Source organism: Embiotoca jacksoni, unplaced genomic scaffold, assembly GCF_022577435.1.
Source record: "Embiotoca jacksoni isolate LCO1_2020_lvr unplaced genomic scaffold, fEmbJac1.0.p SCAF_31, whole genome shotgun sequence".
Lineage (NCBI taxonomy): Eukaryota > Metazoa > Chordata > Actinopteri > Embiotocidae > Embiotoca > Embiotoca jacksoni.
In genome coordinates, this window is record NW_027185383.1 from 151166 (window position 1) to 171717 (window position 20552).

The window sequence follows — 20552 nt, forward strand, 5'->3', positions numbered from 1 at the left end:
TGGGGCTGATGTTGACTTAATCAAAAGGTACAGCTTCCACCTGCTCCATGCTGGTCATGGTGCTGCACACTGTTCAATAACAGGAACAGTCATTGATCACCCCCATATATTAATATATAAAAATACACCGCAATCTTTTTTAACAGGAGAGGAAAATTAATAACTTGCGACTGATATCGTTATCATTTTCTCTTCAGACTGAATGGCTGTAACATCTCAGAGAGAAGTCTTGAAGTGTTGTCCTCAGTTCTCAGCTCCAAATGCTGTCATGTGAGAGAGCTGGACCTGAGTAACAACAACCTGCAGGATTCACAACTGGAACTGCTGTCTGCTGGAATTGAAGAGCTCACACTGTGTACTGGAATGTCTCAGGTCAGGATGCATCAAGTTCAACTGTTGATCATTTAGAATATGAATACATTAGTGGATAAACCTCTTTAATGTGTACAATTCGCTGTGTAATAACCAAATACCACAAATTCTTATTAAGATTTCTTCAGAATCTTGCAAAGTACAGCTGTATCGAGAAAGGCTAGTATTCCAACATGGCTCCTTTAGCACTGGTTGCAGGTTAGAGAGCAAACTGGCTACCTTTTCCAGGTGGCTGCTGCAAAATTTGTTGTTTAGGTAGTTTGTTCCTACCGTCAAATATGCCACATAGAAGTGTTTCCTATTTAGTGGCCAAGGCATGAAAACCACAGGATTAGGGTTAGGAAAAAATAATAGTTTGGTTTCAGATGATGACTTGAATTGTGTTGGGTGTCACTACTTCCTTAAAGTTACACAATTATTGTCATCTGGCAACAACGTTTTCAAATACTTTTCTGGGTCAAGGTTGGAAACAGGAAGCCAACACCAATCTCCTACAATCTCCTCTTGTATTGATCCATCCACCGAACCCACCTCCTCTTTATATCTTCCTATTTATTAATCATTTGAACTGTGTCACTCCATGGACACCAGATTGTCATTGTTTATATGACCTCAGAGATTGTAAGATGTCCGGCGTTGTTTTTTGGAGGTGGACAGAGGTTGCACATGCGTCTGCAGTGTTTAAAGGTTGTCTGATCACAGAGGAAGGCTGTACTACTCTGGCCTCAGCTCTGAGCTCCAACCCCTCTCATCTGAGAGAGCTGGACCTGTGGTAAAATCATCCAGGAGACTCAGATGTGAAGCTGCTGTTTGATGGACTGGAGGATCCACACTGGAGACTGCACACTCTGAGGTATGGAGAGGCCCAATGCAGAGCTGGAAATATTCACTCAGCCCGTGTTTTTGAGTGATGATGGATATGAGTATCATTTGAACAATCTCACATGTAGAAGCCTTTTTTCTTTCTTTCTTTCTAAACACAAATAGTAGACATTTGTGTAAGGGGTCTCCAAAGCGAACATATCCAGGAACAAAAGCAACAAGTGTTTGTTGGTCATTATTTTTTCAGTATAGACAGATGTCTGCATGTTAAAGGAACAGTAGATCATTTTTAGCAATATAATGTTTTGCCTTCTGTCCACAGTTTAGATTAATTTAATCTTTGTGCAGAGATCCATGTTTTGCCCAACTTGGCACAGAAACTGCAAACAGGGGGAAGAGGTGAGCCTAACTCCATTAGAAGAGAAACATTGTATCAGTAAAGTGACAACCACAGGAAAGGACTTTTAAGATGCTACATTAAACTGTATTTGTCCAAATTTAGGTCTGCTCCTTTATCAAAATAAGTGTATGAAAAGTCTATATCTCCTTGTTGAAAGAGAATGTACTTGTCTGCCCTCCTTCTTTCAGGATGACACCCAGGGAAGTCCAATGGCTGAGACCAGGACTGAAGAATTGTACATGTGTTTTTAAATTGATTGCAAAAGGTTTAACATATTCAGCCACTTTCAAACTGACATCACTCACTTAAATCTGTGATGTCATGTGTCACCATCAAAGTATCAATAAGTGAGCAGATGATTAATAGATTAATAACTGCAGTTGTATTGTGTTTTGTTCTTACCATTAGATTTCTGTGAAATCGTACTTCATGACACAAACACAGTAAACAGACAAATCAAACTCTTCAATAAGACACGCGTGAGGGAGGATCAGCCATATCCTGATCATCTTGACAGATTTGAGCAGCCTCAGCTTCTGTGTGAAAATGCTCTCACTGATCGCTGTTACTGGGAGGTGGAGTGGGAGCAATGGGTGGCTGTATCAGTGTTACAGAAGAATCAAAAAGAGAGGAAGAGCTGACTGCAGGTTTGGCGAGGACAATCATTCCTGGAGTCTGAGGTGCTCTGATGGTGTTTACTCTGTCTGTCACAACAAAAGCGAAACATCCATCTCCTCTGTGTTTAACGGAGTAGCAGTGCATGTGGACTGTTGTGCTGGCAGACTGTCCTTCTACAGAGTCTCCTCTGATAATCTAATTCACCTCCACACCTTCAACACCACATTTACTGAAACTCTTTATCCTGGGTTTGGAGTCTGGGCAATTAGTTATTCATTGTCTCTGTGTTCAGTTTAGTACAAAAAAATCTCCTCCAAATGCTGTAAATGCAAACAACAACAATGCAAACATGTAAACAAATGTCTATCATACTGTATGTTGTAGGTATATATCCTGCACATTCCAGTTTATGGTATCAACAGCTTATAATTTGAGAGTTTGTTTTTTCCTGGTCTTATAGTTAAGGTCAATACTGTACCGTTACCACAATAACTATTTTGTTTGCATAACCATCCTTGAAACTATGACTCTGCAAAGGCAAAATATAAAAAACCCTGACATGAAATTCATCAAATAAATTTGATTTACATTATAAAAAATTTAAAAAAAGGAGAGCAAAGTAATCCGTCATGGGAATTCAATTCAGGGTTAAAATCTATATCGTCTCTGCCTAGATTCTTGACATATACTTTATGTTTACACATTTTCTGTTTACTGATACTACTTTTAGAGTACTGTTGCTATTTTACTTAGTTCTTGCTCTTGGTGTATTTGACAGTTGATTTAGCCACTAAATCAGAGACTCTGCAGAGGTCACACTGTTACCAGGACTACATAATTGCAGAGAAAGCTGAAAGATTCAGTTAGTTTCAAATACTTAAACACCTATTTATCCTGTTGATCTACAGCTCTAAAAACTAGAAAATCATAATGGTATCAACAGTTATCACAAACATAAACTAATTTTTACAGATTTGTTGATTTTTCTTTTTTGCTGCACGGTGCATTCTCTGTAACTTTTTATTTCATCCTCTGCTTGCCACTTTTTTGTTGTTGTTTTTTAGCTGTTCATCTCTTGGATGTTCCCTCAGTTGTCAGTTTTTGGTGGATACATATTTTTTCTGTTTTCACTGCTTACTAGTTGAATTATTTTGCAGTGAAATCTCGGTCATCATTTTTACAGTGTGTCCTTGGATTTGATGTTTTCACTGTATTCCCTGGTGAAAATGTTTTTGCTCTGCATTCACTTTTCTTTTTTTTCTATTCCTTTGATATCATTTTTACAGTGATTGGTTGTAATTTTAACAAAAAATATCCAATTATATAAATTATTTTGAAATGCACCCACTGATTGTTTGTCTAGTTGTAATTATTTGCAGTGTATCCTCTGGTCCCATGACATTACGATGCCTTTCCTTGATTGTAATTATCATTGACATTTTTCACAGTGTATGCCCTGTTGTGAACCAGACTAGTCTTATAACATTTAAATGTCAAGTGTCTTTTAGTGGATCACCTCTTCGTTACCAGGGTTATACATTTTTATTCCTGGCTAACATTCTTACATTGTGACAGAATTTGTTTTTGTCTTTGAAAAACAACAACAAATATTGCTGATAATAAACCCACATCAAACTTGGTGGTACCCAAGTGACAAAGTAGCGCAAATTCACCATTTGGTTTATGAATTGCCATTTTCAGATGGACCACTGGAACACTGATCAAAGGGAGTGAATTTTGCAAATGGAAACTTTGTAAATTTAGTCTATTAAGCCAAAAGCACACTACGTCCATTTTTATTCTCAGTCTATGATACTTTAAGGCTTTAACCATATTTAATTGAGCTAAGCAGCTGTGCTTCAGCACACCCTTCTGGTGATAAGTAGTTATATCACCTGTAAAATGGCATTTTAAACTCAAATCCAGTCTCGTGTTCCTGCATTTTCAGTTTTCATTGTCCTAAGATACAATACACAGTAGGTGGCGTTTCTCAGTTTGTGAACGCTGAACAAACATGCTTTCAATTTCTTAATTACATAAGATACATTCTTTTCTAACACCACGAGGCTATTTGGCAGAGACTTAATTAAGGGAGCATCTACCTAACAGTGGGGGAGACCTCTTTTCATTTTTTCAGTGAAAACTCTGTCTTAGTTGGCAGCTGCAGACCTTGCCCACGGTCAAAAAAGTTAGAGATGAATGAATCAAGTCCTCTTTCCCTGGTCCCTGTGAAGTCAATAGTTTGCACAGAATCATTGTAGTTGGTCCTTTTTCATGAAAAGTTCCTCTAGATGAGAGCCATTACGGTAAAAGGATTTTGACTGCACTGATGTATGAGGGAGAACATTCTTGTTCTGTGAAATATTCACAGTATTTCACACAACATACAACCTCTAGATTTTCATGTCAAGCCCCACATTTATTTGTTTCAAATTCTCCAAATAAAGCAGTGAAATCACTGAAATTCGAAAATTCGACTTTCTGCTCCAAAGGAAGAAGGTGGCCAGGAGTTTCAAGACTGCCTCAACATTATTAATACCCTCACCTGGCTTAAGAGAAGCTTGTTAGCTTTACTCCCTTACTTCATACCAAACTCACTTTTTGATAAAACTGGGGCTCTTTTCTTTCTTTGAAGATGTAACCAAACAACTAAATTATACATATTTTAAGAACAAGCCATCTTGCAAGGAACCAATCTTTATCCACCGCTTTCTTTCCATACGTCCCTATTGGGGAATAACACAGATGTCACGGTCACTAAATCGTTGTTCTACCTTACCTGGCATAACATAAATATTAACCATGTTTAAGCGGCACAGTGGTGCAGTGGTTAGCAATGTTGCTTCACAGCACAAATGTTCTGGGTTCAAATCTGGGCCTGGCCCTTTCTGTGCAGAGTTTGCATGTTCTCCCTGTGCCTGCATGGGTTCTCTCCTGCAGCTTCCTCCCACTGTCCAAAAACATGCAGCTCAAGAAATGGTCTGTACTTGTATAGTGCTTTTGGTCTCAAAGAGCTTTAACATGGTTTTCCCATTCACACACACTAATGAGACAGATCACCATGCAAGGTGCTGCCATCAGGAGCACAAGCACACACTGATGGTACTCCATTGGGAGCAACTTAGGGTTCAGTGTCTTGCTCAAGGACACTTAGGCATGTGGACAGGAGGAGCTGGGGATTGAACCACCAAGCTTCCGATTAGTGTTCAACCCACTCTACAGTCTGAGCCACAGCCTCCCTGTAAGTTAATTGGTGGTTCTACAAATTGCCTTTAGGTGTTGTTGGAATTCACCAATTGATTCCACCGAGTTGTTTTGATCAGAGACACCAATAGGCAGATTCAATCAGCAAGTTGATTTATTCAGCAACTTCAGCATACGTGATATCATGGAGAGCCCAACATCAACCAGAGGTCTCTCTGTTGGAGTCTGATCTGAGCACTTGATATTACATACTTTATACACAGTAGGGCGGGACTTTAGTCTCGGATGTTCCACAAGAGGAGTACCAACTCATTATAGAGAGTTGGTACCGTGACCTCCTGAATCTGAGTTCAGCTCGCGTGTGAGTTATCACGTACCGAAACTTACTTCGTGTTTTCATGACCTTGGGCACACAGCTGTGTGCAGTATATCTTAATGCTGAGTCGACAGGGTTACATATAGTATCACAATAGCATTTGATTAAAGACTGGATTAAACATATATATATATATATATATATATATATATATATATATATATATATATATATATATAAATGGGCATAGCCTAAGCATAATCCACCACAATTTAAGCATAATTTACCACAGTGTGAATGGTCTTTGTTTCCATCTGTCTCTACATGTTGGCCCTGTGATGGACTGGCAACCTGTCCAGGGTGTACCCTGCCTTCGCCCAATGTGAGCTAGAATAGGCTCCAGCCCTCCCGTCTCCAACAGCCCTGTTCAGGATAAAGCGGGTATAGATGATGGATGGTTCTTTTTTTATGGTAGTTGTACCAAAAATAAAGTCAACAAAAATGGAAATAATACAAGTGTCATAAAAATAGAGTTTATGGCAGAGCAGTTCTCCTGTATTCCATTTGACTGCACTGGTAAAGTGGTTGGTGCCCTGTGGGTATTTTAGCATGTCCCTTGACATTAGAGGTCTGTTCTGAATGGAGACCCTGACATCCTGCATGAAAAATCCTACTTAAGTACAAGCACAAAAGTATTAGCAAAATATTGTTACAGAATTAAAATGTAAAAGTCCTGGTTAGGTTATATATTATTATTATATAACATAATTAGATTATTAATATTGAAGCATCATTGTGTCAGGATCATGTTACTGTGGCAGCTGCTGCAGTTGAGTTTAAAATACTCTATATCCAGTCTTATATCCAGGGAAAGCAGATAAATGTGAGGGGAGTCAGATGATGCTTGGAGAGGTAAAGAAGAAGAAACAAAGTTCTGATCCAAATATGTTTACAGTTTTTAGACATTTTCTCTCATCTTTTATTTTTGCTCTGATATTGGATCATTTGAACATTTATTGAAATCAACAATGTGAAAAGTTTAGAGAGAAATATTACTATTTGGTGGAGTTGCTAGTATACTTTGAAATGTGACCGTGTCTACACGCTGCTATTTGTAAGACGTCACAAGGCAAATAGATTGGAAACCAGCGGCTTAATATTTTCAAAGCTTGTTATGTTATCCATTAAGTAAAATCCGAATCTGAAAAGTTACTAAACTTAGCTGTCAAATCAATGTAGTAATTCTTAGCTCAATATTTCCCCTTTGAAATGTAGCACAGTAAAAGATAAAATTGCATCAAATAGAAATATTCAAGTACAAGTAATTAAAAAATGTACTTAGTTACTTTCTACCACAGATTTTTTGTGAAATGCATTACCTACTGTGCTATAGGAAAAACGATTTATCGGTCCATCACTCTTAATTATAAACATTACACTATTTCAAGACACATTTGTTAAAGAAATTCACTGACCACTTACTGCAGCTGATGGCATTCTACTACTTAAACAGGTAAAAAAAAATGTATGAAGAAATGACACAGCGCTGATTTTTTTGCCCATCTTTTTATTTCATGATTAATATTCACGTCACTGGTTAACAATTAATCACAATGAACATATCTTTCATACCAAATATTCAGAATTAAAGGGGGAGATGAGCTCTATCTAATAGGACAGATGCCTCTAACAATGAGCAGATTGTTGTTGTCTTCTGCATGCTCTTGCTATAGTGTTGTGTCCTACAGAATAATACAGCACAGGCTACAGTGGATCCATTCCACATCACTGAAAAGCAGGTTCTTTTGCCTGTTTCCTAATTTAAACGTCATTGAGTAAGGGAAAAGAAAAGACCACACTATGACTTAAGGTGTGTGGTTCAGCACTAACTTTTAATTTCCCACTTCCTTTGACATTCCAACAGCTGGAATATTAATTTTACTAGGCTGCCGGCTGCTTGTTGTTGTATATGTGGCAAAGTACACAAATAAAATGTTCAGTGCTGAGGTGATTATGAGCCTCTGTAGGTGGGAGACATGGGGACTCCAGGTGCATATCTACCAACACTACCAATAGTAGTACCAACTACTGTTTCCGGGTACATTTCAGATGTTTTAAACTTTGAGCTTAGCATTCATTGATCTATCCTCTGCTTTTTAATAGTGCAAACTGGTCCAGCATGTTCCAAAATTTTTCATTGACAAGATAATTTGGTCCAAGACTTGCCTTAATTCAGTCCATTGTTGGTAGGTATGTCAAGGTGTCTATTGAGGAGCTGTCTAATATAGGACATTACTTTCTACCACATGCCAAAAGACTAAGTCTGGTTACTGCTTGTCTGACTGGGGGGTGGCCGTGGACAGGCTGGCCAGTGTGTGTCAGTGAAACCCATCAGATTGTTTTTTCTACTTTCAATGAACTTCCAGTAAGTCTGCCAATTCTAAAGTGTGTTTAATTGTTGTCTTTTTGCAAAGCTCCTGTACTGTGAGTCATCGGATCATACTAAAAACGACACACACTGCCTTCCCTCCTGCCCCGCAGTTTGAATCTGATAAATAGTGTTTACATATGTGATCTATCTTCCAAAACAGAACAGAGACAAACCTCATACATGTATTCATAATCTTGCATCTTTAATACATTTTAAAAACATTCTTGAAACTTCAGCAGCCCTTTTCTTGGCGGAAAAAAGGCAGACTCTGAAAAAAGAAAAAGTACACTTTTCCTTTCTTCAGCTTTCTGTCTTATAGTAATAATACCATTATCAACCTCAACAGTAACAGGTTTATGAATGTGAACGCTCATCTGTCAACATCCACAACACCCTGTTAAGAAGTAAGATTTTTTTTCAGTTTTTTTGTTTTGTTTTGTTTCATTTTAGTTACGTCTGGAGTGATAAAAACATCGTGGTGCCTATATACAAGGGACAGTGTGAGAAACTAGTGAAAGGGTGGTATTTAATTGCTACAACTTTGGGAATCAAACTGTTGTGAACAGACATCAGTGAATTTTTGTCCAAGCTGCAAAGCAACATTAACATTGTCCCACACCTGACCATACCGATTAATACGGTGTACTATACTGGCAATGTGTTCTTAACCCAATTATTCCACTGTAATTATATTAAACTTTTATCATCCTAAGTACTAAGGTGGCCCTTTGGTGTTCTTATTGGATATCTAAAGGATAAATTGGAACCATAAATTAAATTGTAGTTCTAAAAATACATAATTTTAGTTTAGGGATAGGGGCATATTACGAAATGACATGCCTGTTTCTAAATTCTAATTTTTATAATGCCATTTCCAATCAATCCTTAGCCAACAACAATTAAAGAAATGTAGCTACAAAAAGCAAATACTGGCCAAAGTTGAATAGGCTCTAATGTGTATTCACAAAAAATTTGGCATTTATGTTTTTGTGTTGTTTTTTCATCAGTCTATACATACATCCCTTGCTCATGATTGTGTTATCTCAGCAATGCCTTGAGGGAATTTTAGATTTGGCGCAAACATTCATTTGGACTTAAGGATGAACTGATTCGATTTTGGTTGTCAAAAGTCAAAGGTCACTCTGCTCTCAAGTATTCTATATATTTTTGCCTGAAAAAAAAAGAAAAGAAATTCAGTCAGTAACAGCTGCACAAATAAGAGGCCAACATGAGTCACCTTGAGCACAATGGATAACAGGTGGAAGGATTTTGAAATACTATGAGTAAGAATAAGAATCCTAATCAACAGAACACAGTACAATTTGAAAAATGTATAGTTTTTACTTAAATAAATAATAGCGTTGTTGCTAGTCAGTGACACTAATGTTTTTGATCCTGTTCTTAAATTCTCAACTGCAACGCTACCAACTGAAATAAAGCACAAGAATGCTCCAGGCCAGAAAGGGTTAACAGGAATTTCATTTTATTTTAGAGCCTGCAGATTTATCAATTGTGAGACAAGCAGCATGTCAAAAACTTACGAGCTAGTCTGGCAAACCTCGCTCACTTTTCTGTGTAAACACAACAGGCAGGATTTACAAATTTTCTCAAAATATGGAAATTACATAATTTTCATTTAATCATTTGTCTGTTTTTGCAGATTAAACCTCAGAGATTTAGATGTTTCATTAAAACTTATTTCAGCAAGTTTCCTTTTATAACTGTTTTAGTGTCATTAAAATCCCTTACAGTTACTTAACATGCTGTGTGCTAACAGTGAAAGTTGTTAATGACCAAACATTCCACCAGAGACATGTGCTAAGAGGATGCCAGCCTAATTAGTACATATCATATCATTTAAGGTGACCATTGGCTTCCCCAAAAGTTAAGTTTCGGCCTTGAATTGATCAAAAACACAAATGCTCTCACTTGGTCAATGTGGCTTTGCAGCTTGGGCAGAATATAAACACCAGTGAATGTTGACAGGAACAACATGAGGGCAAACTGGAGAGTTGAGTGTTAAACCATCATAGCCAACAGCACAACACCGACAACCAAAGTTCCACTAAAATCCACTAAGTTGACCAAGATGAAGGGGTATTGATGTGTTTATCAGCTCATCCTGGTCACACACTCTTACGCTGAGCTCCTTACACACAATAAGACTACTACTCGCTTCTATTTTTTATATACACCTACACCTATCAAAGTGCTTTCATACCTTTGTTCTTCTGTTCCCGAAGAAAGGTTCACATTATTGTTGTCATATATGACCCACGCATATGTAATGTTGCTTTTAGGCAACTCATGGGAATGATTAGGAGGGAACAGTACAATATTAGATATACTTATATGGTGCTTTTAAATGTCTAAGTTAATTGATTGACTATTTGATCACTTGCTTTTTGATTATCATAACTTTATCTAACTACCAAGACTGTTTTGTTCCCAGAAGCACACATGTACAGTACACAGCTGACAATTTTTTACCAATATACAGTAAAGCAACTTTTTTACCACTTGAGTGCATCGAGAAATGAACAAGACTGTGTTCAAAGTGCACAAGACTTTTGAGTTTTTTGGGGAACTGTACATAATCCATATGACTTTAATAGTATTTAGTGTTCCAGACACAATAAGATAGTTGAAACCAGGACAGTATGGAACTACTGTAGCTTTTCTAATGTTGATGAAAGGTTTCTCAGTCAGCCTTTGTTAAGTCACACAGCCAGACTATCAGTGTTCCAGAGGCTAAACAGCGCTCTCTACAGGAGGATGCAGTGGTAACACTTCACACATCTGACAATTACAGCAGCACGCCACAGACATATCACAAATCCCTCAGTGTTTTCAACAGAGACCATCCCAGCCTATAATCCACCGTGAACAGACAGGGCCTTTTCTTACTCCAATATTGGTATCTACTGTAGTTCACAGTCTTGGATCATTACAACAACTAAATTTAGGTGATTTGTTAAGAAAGCATGCAGAAAAGAGGAGTAACCTCTCTTCTCCATAGTTAAATTTCAGACATTGAACAGTCGTGGAAACTGAAAAAAAATGCTTTTCATCAGGTTCATTTATCATCAAGCATGAATTAGATATTCTTTAAAATGGAGTGTGTGGCGACTGTTTAAATATTTTTATCGTGTAAAATGTTGATTTTGCTCAATGAATGACAACTCAAACATCAAATACAACAACAGTATTTCTTGGATCTGCCTTGCTGAAATACTGCTGCATTCATGGCATTTTGGAGCTGGGCAGTTCCTGCTGTCCAGTGTTGCAGCATTTTTAAGAATGTTTTTTTAAACCTAAGTGAATTGCTTGTTTAAAAAAAAAAAATTGATCTTTTTTAAATATTTAGTGTTATTCTGTTCAAAACAAACAAAAAAGTGCACAAAAATGTTTTTGAAAAAGAAAGTAATATAGCATTTTAAAAGCCATTTACCTACATCTATTTACACTACTGATATAGGGTAAGATGCAGTATTTGTCACTACAAGTGGCTTGGTACTAGCTCTTAGTAGGTTCAATCTACTAGGCAGAGTCTAGTAAATCACTAAAAAGTTGCCAAGAAAATTCCAACTTCAGATTTGCCATGAATGTAACATTATTCCCTTTAATTGGTGGCAGCGCTCCCTGCAAGTGAACTCGCTCCTCTCTCGTACCATTAATTTCAGTAGTTGTCTTTTGATCTCTGTCTGTCTGTACATCCGGTGTATGCACAGGTTATAGGAGGCCTTCCCTGGTAAGATCACTGTATTGCTGTCAGAGAGTTGGATAGAGACACGGGAAGAGGAAATAGACGAGAAGGAGGCGGGATGAGGTGAGCCTATGATGAAAATGTCTAACAATGACTATGATAGGAACAACACACCGAAACAGCTCATCATTGTTTTAACAATATCAGCAGAGACCACCAAAACACAACAAAGCGTTGTTTTCGATCTAGCACAGACAAATGCTTTTATGAACAGCATACCAGTTTTATTTTAGGGTGCTAATTTGTTTTTGTGAGTATCATACTGTTTATGTCTGTGTGTGTGTGTGTGTGTGTGTGTGTGTGTGTGTGTGTGCGTGTACATGTGCGTGCACACCAACGAGCATGTGTGTGCTTTCTTGTATTGATCTGTGCTTATGCGTATGTGTGTGAAGACAGGTAGGTGTCACAGAGTGGGTTCTATGACGCACTGGCTAGAGGGAGGACTTAAGAGGGTGCGGCTCTGCAGCGCCACTCCTCTCCACTGGGCTGAACCACATGACCAGAAAGTGCCACATGTGCGCAAGAGAAGGAAGGTGCTGTCTGTCTGTCTGTCTCTAATACCCACAGGCAGACGTAAAATGCTCGTCACAGCTCAGGGTGACTGCTGGGGTCCCTCACAGTGGGTGCAGGTGAATAAGTGGGACTACCAGCTCCATAGAGGGTATGTCATCAGTGTGTGGACCTCAGGAAAGGGTGGCTGTGTGGTGGAAGAAATATTCATATTAAGACTGAAGTTTAGTGCCACTTAAAGTTTATGTCATGCAAAGGCCAAACATGTGAGTGTGTGAATCTATTTACAGATAAAGATTGTAAGTCTTACACTGAAATAGCTGTTGCTTAAGCTGGGTTTCTTTTTGTGGTATTTTTTTCAACCCAAAGCAAACTGACAAGAACTGCTGTGCTCCACATCCACAGTAGTTTGTGGACTTGTGCTAAGACCACATGACCAGGACTGAATCAAAGCTTTAGAGGTCCAGCTTTCTCTGCAATATAAGAACAACAGAATTGTTAAATAGTGCTACAGCATCACACTTATTATTCCTTTAGAAGTGTATATACCCTGATAAATTAACAACTACTGAGCATATCAATTATGAAGTGCTTTAGAGCACAGTAAGCAGAAAGCATGTTAGTGCTAGTCATCACAACAGCTCTCAGAGCTCCTATTTTCTCTACATTGGGCTGTTTATTCAGTCTAGGCAATTTGTTCTGATTATTGTACATCATTTCACAAAAAGCCTATCTGCCCAGTAGTTAACCAGACAATAAGTTTAAATAGTGTATTTGAGAGACGTGTTTGTTCCACAGATTCCAGACTCCTCTCTTTTTTGTGGATCAGTTAATATTTTTTACACATTAGGGTTAGGGTTAAATAAAAGCCAATAAGCTATAATAACTTCTTACATTCTGTTCTTTTCAATAGTCAGTACTGTCAAAATGGCTTGCTATTGGTCAGTGATGCAAATTAGCAAGTCACTAAGGTTTTACTTTACCTGCACAAGTGAGTCAAGGATCCTGGCAACATCACTGATGTATTATATTGATTCCCCATCGAAATTTAATGTGCTGGTGACTGAAACTTAACAAGCGGCCTAAAGCAGCCTGTGAAATGGTGGTTGACATTGTCTGCAATCAGTGCTCCTTACAGTACACCATGTGTTAACCTTTTAATGTTACTTCATTAAAAGGTGCAGCAGATAGCTTTAATACTTATCACTGAGGGTTAAACTCTCATGTTCAAGATCTCTCCTTCAGCCTGAGTTTGTACTCACTCCTTCAAGGTCAAAAAGAGTGGTCTTAACTGAAAAATATTTGGCTCTAAGATCAAATACATGTTTTAGTGCCAAATCCTTTTTGAGCCAAAGCCACCTAGAGAAGCTACAGACCTGCCCTATCCCTCCTCCTACTGTGTTAATGATTATCATGCACTAATCACATCATTAAATGCTGTCTCTCATTGTAGTAAAAGTCATCCCAGAAACCCTTTTTATACCCACTTAATTAAGTTTTCTTCACCCATCACTTCTAACTTTGAGTATCGTGATACTGTAATAATAGCTGAGATAAATAAGCATTATTGTAATGTATTTTAATGGTGCAATTATACCACTAGAAATGCTGTGAAATAACATGTGATGAGCTGTAGAATTATTTATAATGAGATGGAGAGCTGTGCTATAATCAGGTGGACTGGGAATGGGGGTGTAGCATCTGCAAAGGTCTGCTAGCAAGGTTGGGAGATTAAAGTTTTCAATTGTGAAGGCCTGCGAGGGGGGAACCAAAGCAAAGCCTCATAACTGTGTTTAAACAGCAATTTGACTTGTAGGTTGAATATTCTATGAAAAAAGTGGCTATGCTCAATATACCAATACAGCACTGACTGTGATAGTGGGTTTACAGTTTGGGATGTTAGATTTGTGGTTTAGGGTTGAGGTCATCTAAATCTGTCCTTACAAGGAAATTTGATGAGTCGAGAAGCTGGTGGAACCCCACACAGAGAAACACAAGCAGCAAGTGCGCTTCTCTGTGGTAGGCAGGGCCAAAGGTCAACCCAAGGTTGTTGAGAGGTCAAAGGTCAGGGTTTGTAGCAGGAAGCTGGCAGGTGGACCCCAGAGAAACACTGAGAGGCAATCGGTCAGTTCGGTGCTGCGGTGGGCGAGATGGAGGGCGGGGCCAGAGGGAAGTGACTGCGCTGTGGTAGGTTGGTTGGTCAGTTGATTGGCAGGTCGGCGAGTGCCATGCGAGTCCCACCAAAATCTGCAGGTCACTGGGACTCAGTCTGTGAACAGGAAGAAATAGGTTTAAGAAAGGGAAGGCGATGAACAAAGAGAGATAAAAGGTGATAAAAGGAGTTTTAATTTTCCCAAGCAGTCTCTACCTCATAGGCTGTTAGTGTCTGGTGCAGGTTCATGAGAATAATGGGCCACATACAAAACACTCCTTTTTAAAAAAAATAAAAAAAATTGTATTAGCGTTACAGTCACCCATCAGTTAGGGCCACAGCAGCAGCATCAGGTTAACAGGAATATGTTGTACCACCTGAACTTAGAAGGAGCCTATTTTCTCCCAAGCGCAGGGCAAATCCAGGTGCAATGGTATTTTTGTGTATTTCTCTAGATCAACATGAACCCAACAGGGATTGTGTATTGGAGATGCGCCAGTGCAGTGCAAACTTTTTGTTGAAGTTGTGCCTTGCCTCCAGCAGCTCAGCCCAAGTCTAATTTGGTGGCAGTTGGTACAGGGATACTTTTGTGGCTTTAGTGGGTGAGATCTCACATTGCAGGCCTATCCAAAATCCCACAGACGGGTTTGGTGGATGTTTTACATTTTTAATCCAATTTAGATACATAATTAAAACAAGATGTTTTGAATGCAATCTTCAGATTCAGATAATCATGAAAGAAATTAAGATGACTGTCAGGTGAATCAGGCAATTGGTGCGCGTCATGACGAATAGCAAATCTCAGCTATAAAATACAGTGCATCCGGAAAGTATTCACAGCGCTTCACTTTTTCCACATTTTGTTATATTACAGCCTTATTCCAAAATGGGTTAAATTAATTTTTCCCCTCAAAATTCTACACACAATACCCCATAATGACAACGTGAAATAATTTTTTTTGAAATTTTTGCAAAATCTATTAAAAATCAAAAACAAAACAAAAATCACATGTACATAAGTATTCACAGCCTTTGCCATTACACTCAAAATTGAGCTCAGGTGCATCCTGTTTCCACTGATCATCCTTGAGATGTTTCTACAACTTGATTGGAGTCCACCTGGTAAATTCAGTTGATTGGACATGATTTGGAAAGACACACACCGTCTATATAAGGTCCCACAGTTGACAGTGCATGTCAGAGCACAAACCAAGCCATGAAGTCCAAAGAATTGTCTGTAGACCTCCGAGACAGGATTGTATCGAGGCACAGATCTGTGGAAGGGTACAGAAAAATGTCTGCAGCATTGAAGGTCCCAATGAGCACAGTGGCCTCCATCATCTGTAAATGGAAGAAGTTTGGAACCACCAGGACTCTTCCTAGAGTTGGCCGCCCGGCCAAACTGAGCGATCGGGGGAGAAGGGCCTTAGTCAGGGAGGTGACCAAGAACCCGATGGTCACTCTGACAGAGCTCCAACGTTGCTCTGTGAAGAGAGGAGAACCTTCCAGAAGGACAACCATCTCTGCAGCACTCCACCAAGCAGGCCTGTATGGTAGAGTGGCCAGACGGAAGCCACTCCTCAGTAAAAGGCACATGACAGCCCACCTGGAGTTTACCAAAAGGCACCTGAAGACCATGAGAAACTAAATTCTCTGGTCTGATGAAACAAAGATTGAACTCTTTGGCCTGAATGCCAAGCGTCATGTTTGGAGGAAACCAGGCACCGCTCATCACCTGGCCAATACCATCTCTACGGTGAAGCATGGTGGTGGCAGCATCATGTGTTTTTCAGCGGCAGGAACTGGGAGACTAGTCAGGATGGAGGGAAAGATGAATGCAGCAATGTACAGAGACATCCTTGATGAAAACCTTCTCCAGAGCGCTCTGGACCTCAGACTGGGATGAAGGTTCATCTTCCAACAGGACAACGACCCGAAGCACACAGCCAAGATAACAAAGGAATGGCTTCGGGACAACTCTGTGAATGTCTTTGAGAGGCCCAGGCAGAGCCCAGACTTGAACCCGATTGAACATCTCTGGAGAGATCTGAAGATGTCTGTGCACCGACGCTCCCCATCCAACCTGATGGAGCTTCAGAGGTCCTGCAAAGAAGAATGGGAGAAACTGCCCAAGAATAGGTGTGCCAAGCTTATAGCATCATACTCAAAAAGACTTGAGGCTGTAATTTCTGCCAAAGGTGCTTCAACAAAGTATTGAGCAAAGGCTGTGAATACTTATGTACGTGTTATAGTTTCATTTTTTATTTTTAATAGATTTGCAAAAATTTTAAACAAACTATTTTCACTTTGTCATTATGGGATATTGCGTGTAGAATTTTGAGGAAAAAAATGAATTTAATCCATTTTGGAATAAGGCTGTAACATAACAAAATGTGTAAAAAGTGAAGCGCTGTGAATACTTTCCGGATGCACTGTATGAAAGTCACTCAGGTTAACTACAAATAAGCTGCAATTAAATTACACAAAAGGGATAACAATTCAAAAGCCTTCTCACCTGCTCATCTGGTGCAGTAATCTAGAAAGCCATGATACGGCGTCATTTACGCATAAAACATTAGGACAATGTTGCATGGCAACTTAGACCATTTAACTAATGATTGGAAAGTAAATTAGGCATAAACAAAGCTCCGGCTGCAGTTCATAACACCACAACACCAGTGACATTTTAAGCATATTTCTTTTTATCAGTGTTGTTTATAAATTAATTGCGTTGGAAAGCTCTAAGTTTACGTAATTTACTTATGCTCACTCCTTAACATCATCATGATTTCAGTATATTGGATGTTCACGTTGACATTTAATTATTGCTAGTGTTTATAAGATGCAGTTTTTTGTCTTATATCATTGATATAATGATTTCTACAGTGGGCAGTTGTTCTCATAATACCAGGCGAAGGGGCATTTATAATATTAGTTACGTCTTACCAAGCCAATTTAAGATCATCAGCATCATCATCATTATACACTGACACTCCACTGGGCCACAGTGGTTTACAGGGAATGAGAGCAGCTGATTGTATTGGCCATGATTAAAGTCGGCTGTGGCACACCTAATTATCTACTCTCTTACCACTATGCTGGAATTGCGCCTTGCGCTTGTGTTCACCAATATCAAACAAGATGGCCACACCTACTTGGCTTTGTGGACGAAAATACGGCCAAGAGTCTTGAGGCCAGCTACAGGGCCAGAGATGAATTTATCCACAAAGGCAGGTTCATCAGTTGTGGATTTTTCTTGTTGAAACTGTGTACATGGGGCTCCAAAAACACAGGAGCAAAGGAGTAAGGAATATATTTAACAGTGTGTTTGTCTTCTCTAAAGGAAGTTGGAAACCCAGATAACTTGATTAATATAACGTTACTGTTTGACAGGGCTGTAATGCTACACAAAGTTGACGGTATGGTAAAAACCTCAGTTTTGTCGTGGTTCAGTATGTTTTCAGTACAGCAGAGAAAACAAGGCTGATTAAAACTCAAACAATGTGTAGTGTGAGTTAACACATCATTCATGTTTAAAGAATTGATACTCTTAGCCTGAAATTTTCAATACAGTAGCATTTACAAGCACCAACAATTAAGTCTTATTCTATATTCTGAAGGTTTTATATAGGTATTTGCTCATGTATCATTCATTGCTTGAATTATGTAACATTCTATAAAACACACCCACACAGTGGAACAGCGGTGCAGTGGTTAGCATTGTTGCCTCGTAGTGAAAAAGTTCCAGGTTCGAATCTGGGCCTTTCTGTGCGGAGTTTGCATGTTCTCCCTGTGCCTGCATGGGTTCTCTCCAGGTACTCTGGCTTCCTCCCACCATCCAAAAACATGCACCTCAGGTTAATTGGTGATTCTACAAATTGCCTTCAGGTGTGAATGGTCTTTGTTTTCATCTGTCTATAAGGCCCTGTGATAGACTGGCGACCTGTCCAGGGTGTACCCTGCCTTCACCCAAAGTGAGCTGGGATAGGCTCCAGCCCCCCTGTAAACCTGTTCAGGGTATAGATAATGGATGGATATTTTGTACATTTAGGAGCAACATCCAAACTTTCCAGATGCGAGGTCCATAATTGGTCTCTCTTGGTTATTTGACCCATTTGTCCAGACTCAATGGATATAAATGAAAAAAACTTTTATTTTGTTTTCTTTAGTCTTGTTTGTATTTCGAACTCGAAATCTGCCATCATTGTTTTCACCCACTTGTCTCAGTGATGCGTTTGTCCATGCTCAGGGGCTCCCTCAGTCCGTCTCCCCCAAAAGGAGTGGGTGTGGGCTCCTTGACACCATTCTCCTTAGCAACATTTCCTGATGCTGTTGCCTTAGCAACGCCTGCGGGTCCTGTTGTCGGAGCACCACTTGGGGGTGATGTCTTCTCTGTTTTCTCCTCCTGTAGCCAAATATAGACACACAAGAGAAGGGACACAGATGGAAGAACACAATAAGAATCCAGTTGTTTTATGTACCACTCTTATGCTGCCACACCAGCTAGTGGTGAAGCAGTAACAGCACAGTGACTCAGCACAACCCCAGAACAACCTCTGAACTGATCAAATTAACGCCTATGTTTGAGTTTGACCTTGTGTCCATTGGTCTGTCCATTGCCTGGCTCCTCATTGTCCATGGATCCAATCTTAGACTTGGCCTTGTTGTTTTGCTTATTGGCCTCAATCTTCACGTCACCACCACCTGCAGTAAAGAAGATTTGTATGAGAACACAGTGGAACAAAATGGAGTTTGGAAGGAGGAAAAAGTGCAGGACAGCATAAGTCTGAAGTTAAACCTGGTTTGTGTTTGATGTTGTCCTTGGAACCACATTTGGATGTCACCTTGCTCACATCAACCTTCTTATTCAGGATTTGCACCTGGGTAAGAGTAGAGATCACAATGTCTTTACAAACTGACTCCACATCCAGTGCAATTAATCTTCCACTCTTTCCACTTGGGGAAATCTAATTCATTCATTGTTATACACATAGTGCATTTATAGAGAGGGTTACATTCTGTACTTTTGCAAAGGAGTATGTGGGATAATGGCATACAACACAATAAATGCTGTACAAACAACCCATGCTTGATTCACTACTCTGACCTGTTTTACTGCCACTGGAGACAATATTTTTTTTTATTATTTAAAGGATGCTACATTTACGCAGATAAATTAGGAAGGACCATTATTGGAAAGTGAGAGTAGGCAGTTAGAAGACTGTTGTCACATGACAAGACTCTGTATTCCTGATCCTTAGTAGCCTGAGGCACTGACTGGTTTTAAGAGCCCGTAACAGTCCGGCTTACATATTTGATGACACATTGAACGACTAACAATGAGATGATCAAGATCCTCGTTACTGTTCATTTTTCATCATTAATAGTGATTGACCCTGAGTTTTCTCAGAGGCACCTTTACAGGTTACATTATTAATGACCTGATTTTATATTACAAACACACATATTTGAATCGTAATGGACAATTTAAATATTAGTGTTATTTTTTACAGTTATACATTTTATACAGTGGAAACACATTAGTGATTTTGGTATATACAGATAACTGTTGTTGCTATACAGTACATTCCATGACATGTGTATCCTTATACTGTGGTATTAATACCTTACATGATTAATGTAATTACAGCAGCAATTACATTAGGTGCTTATTAATAACATGAATAGTCCAACAGTTGAAAGGTACTTGTGGGACTAAGGTAGATGTTAGATTCAAATCATTGTAAGATGATAACATGGCCAACCACCCCTCACATGATGATCATGTGAGCAGTCCACACTGCATCCATACGTATTGCAAGAGAGAACATATGATGGATGAGAACTGCTATTGTGAATGAATGCATTCGGTGAATTATTCTCTGTATACCTTTTGCACTTTGTGTTATTGAAGTGAGACAGCAAAGTGGTGGTTGTGAGAGCAGCCCAGAGACTGAACAT

The 20552-nt window shown here is 39.1% G+C and overlaps 1 protein-coding gene across 6 annotated transcripts in view; it reads right to left on the bottom strand.

The window, feature by feature from the left end:
• Positions 1-8344: 8344 nt before the first annotated feature.
• Positions 8345-20552, bottom strand: part of LOC138207297 (microtubule-associated protein tau-like) — a 116541-nt gene continuing 104333 nt past the window's right edge. For all 6 annotated transcript variants that reach the window (XM_069164425.1, XM_069164423.1, XM_069164424.1 and 3 more), the window contains 4 exons: positions 19390-19471; positions 19186-19295; positions 18810-18996; positions 8345-14708 (listed from right to left, as the gene is read on the bottom strand). In XM_069164425.1, the coding sequence (XP_069020526.1) occupies positions 14704-14708; positions 18810-18996; positions 19186-19295; positions 19390-19471 (384 nt within the window). In that variant the 3' untranslated portion in view covers positions 8345-14703. The remainder of the gene's footprint in view (positions 14709-18809; positions 18997-19185; positions 19296-19389; positions 19472-20552) is intronic.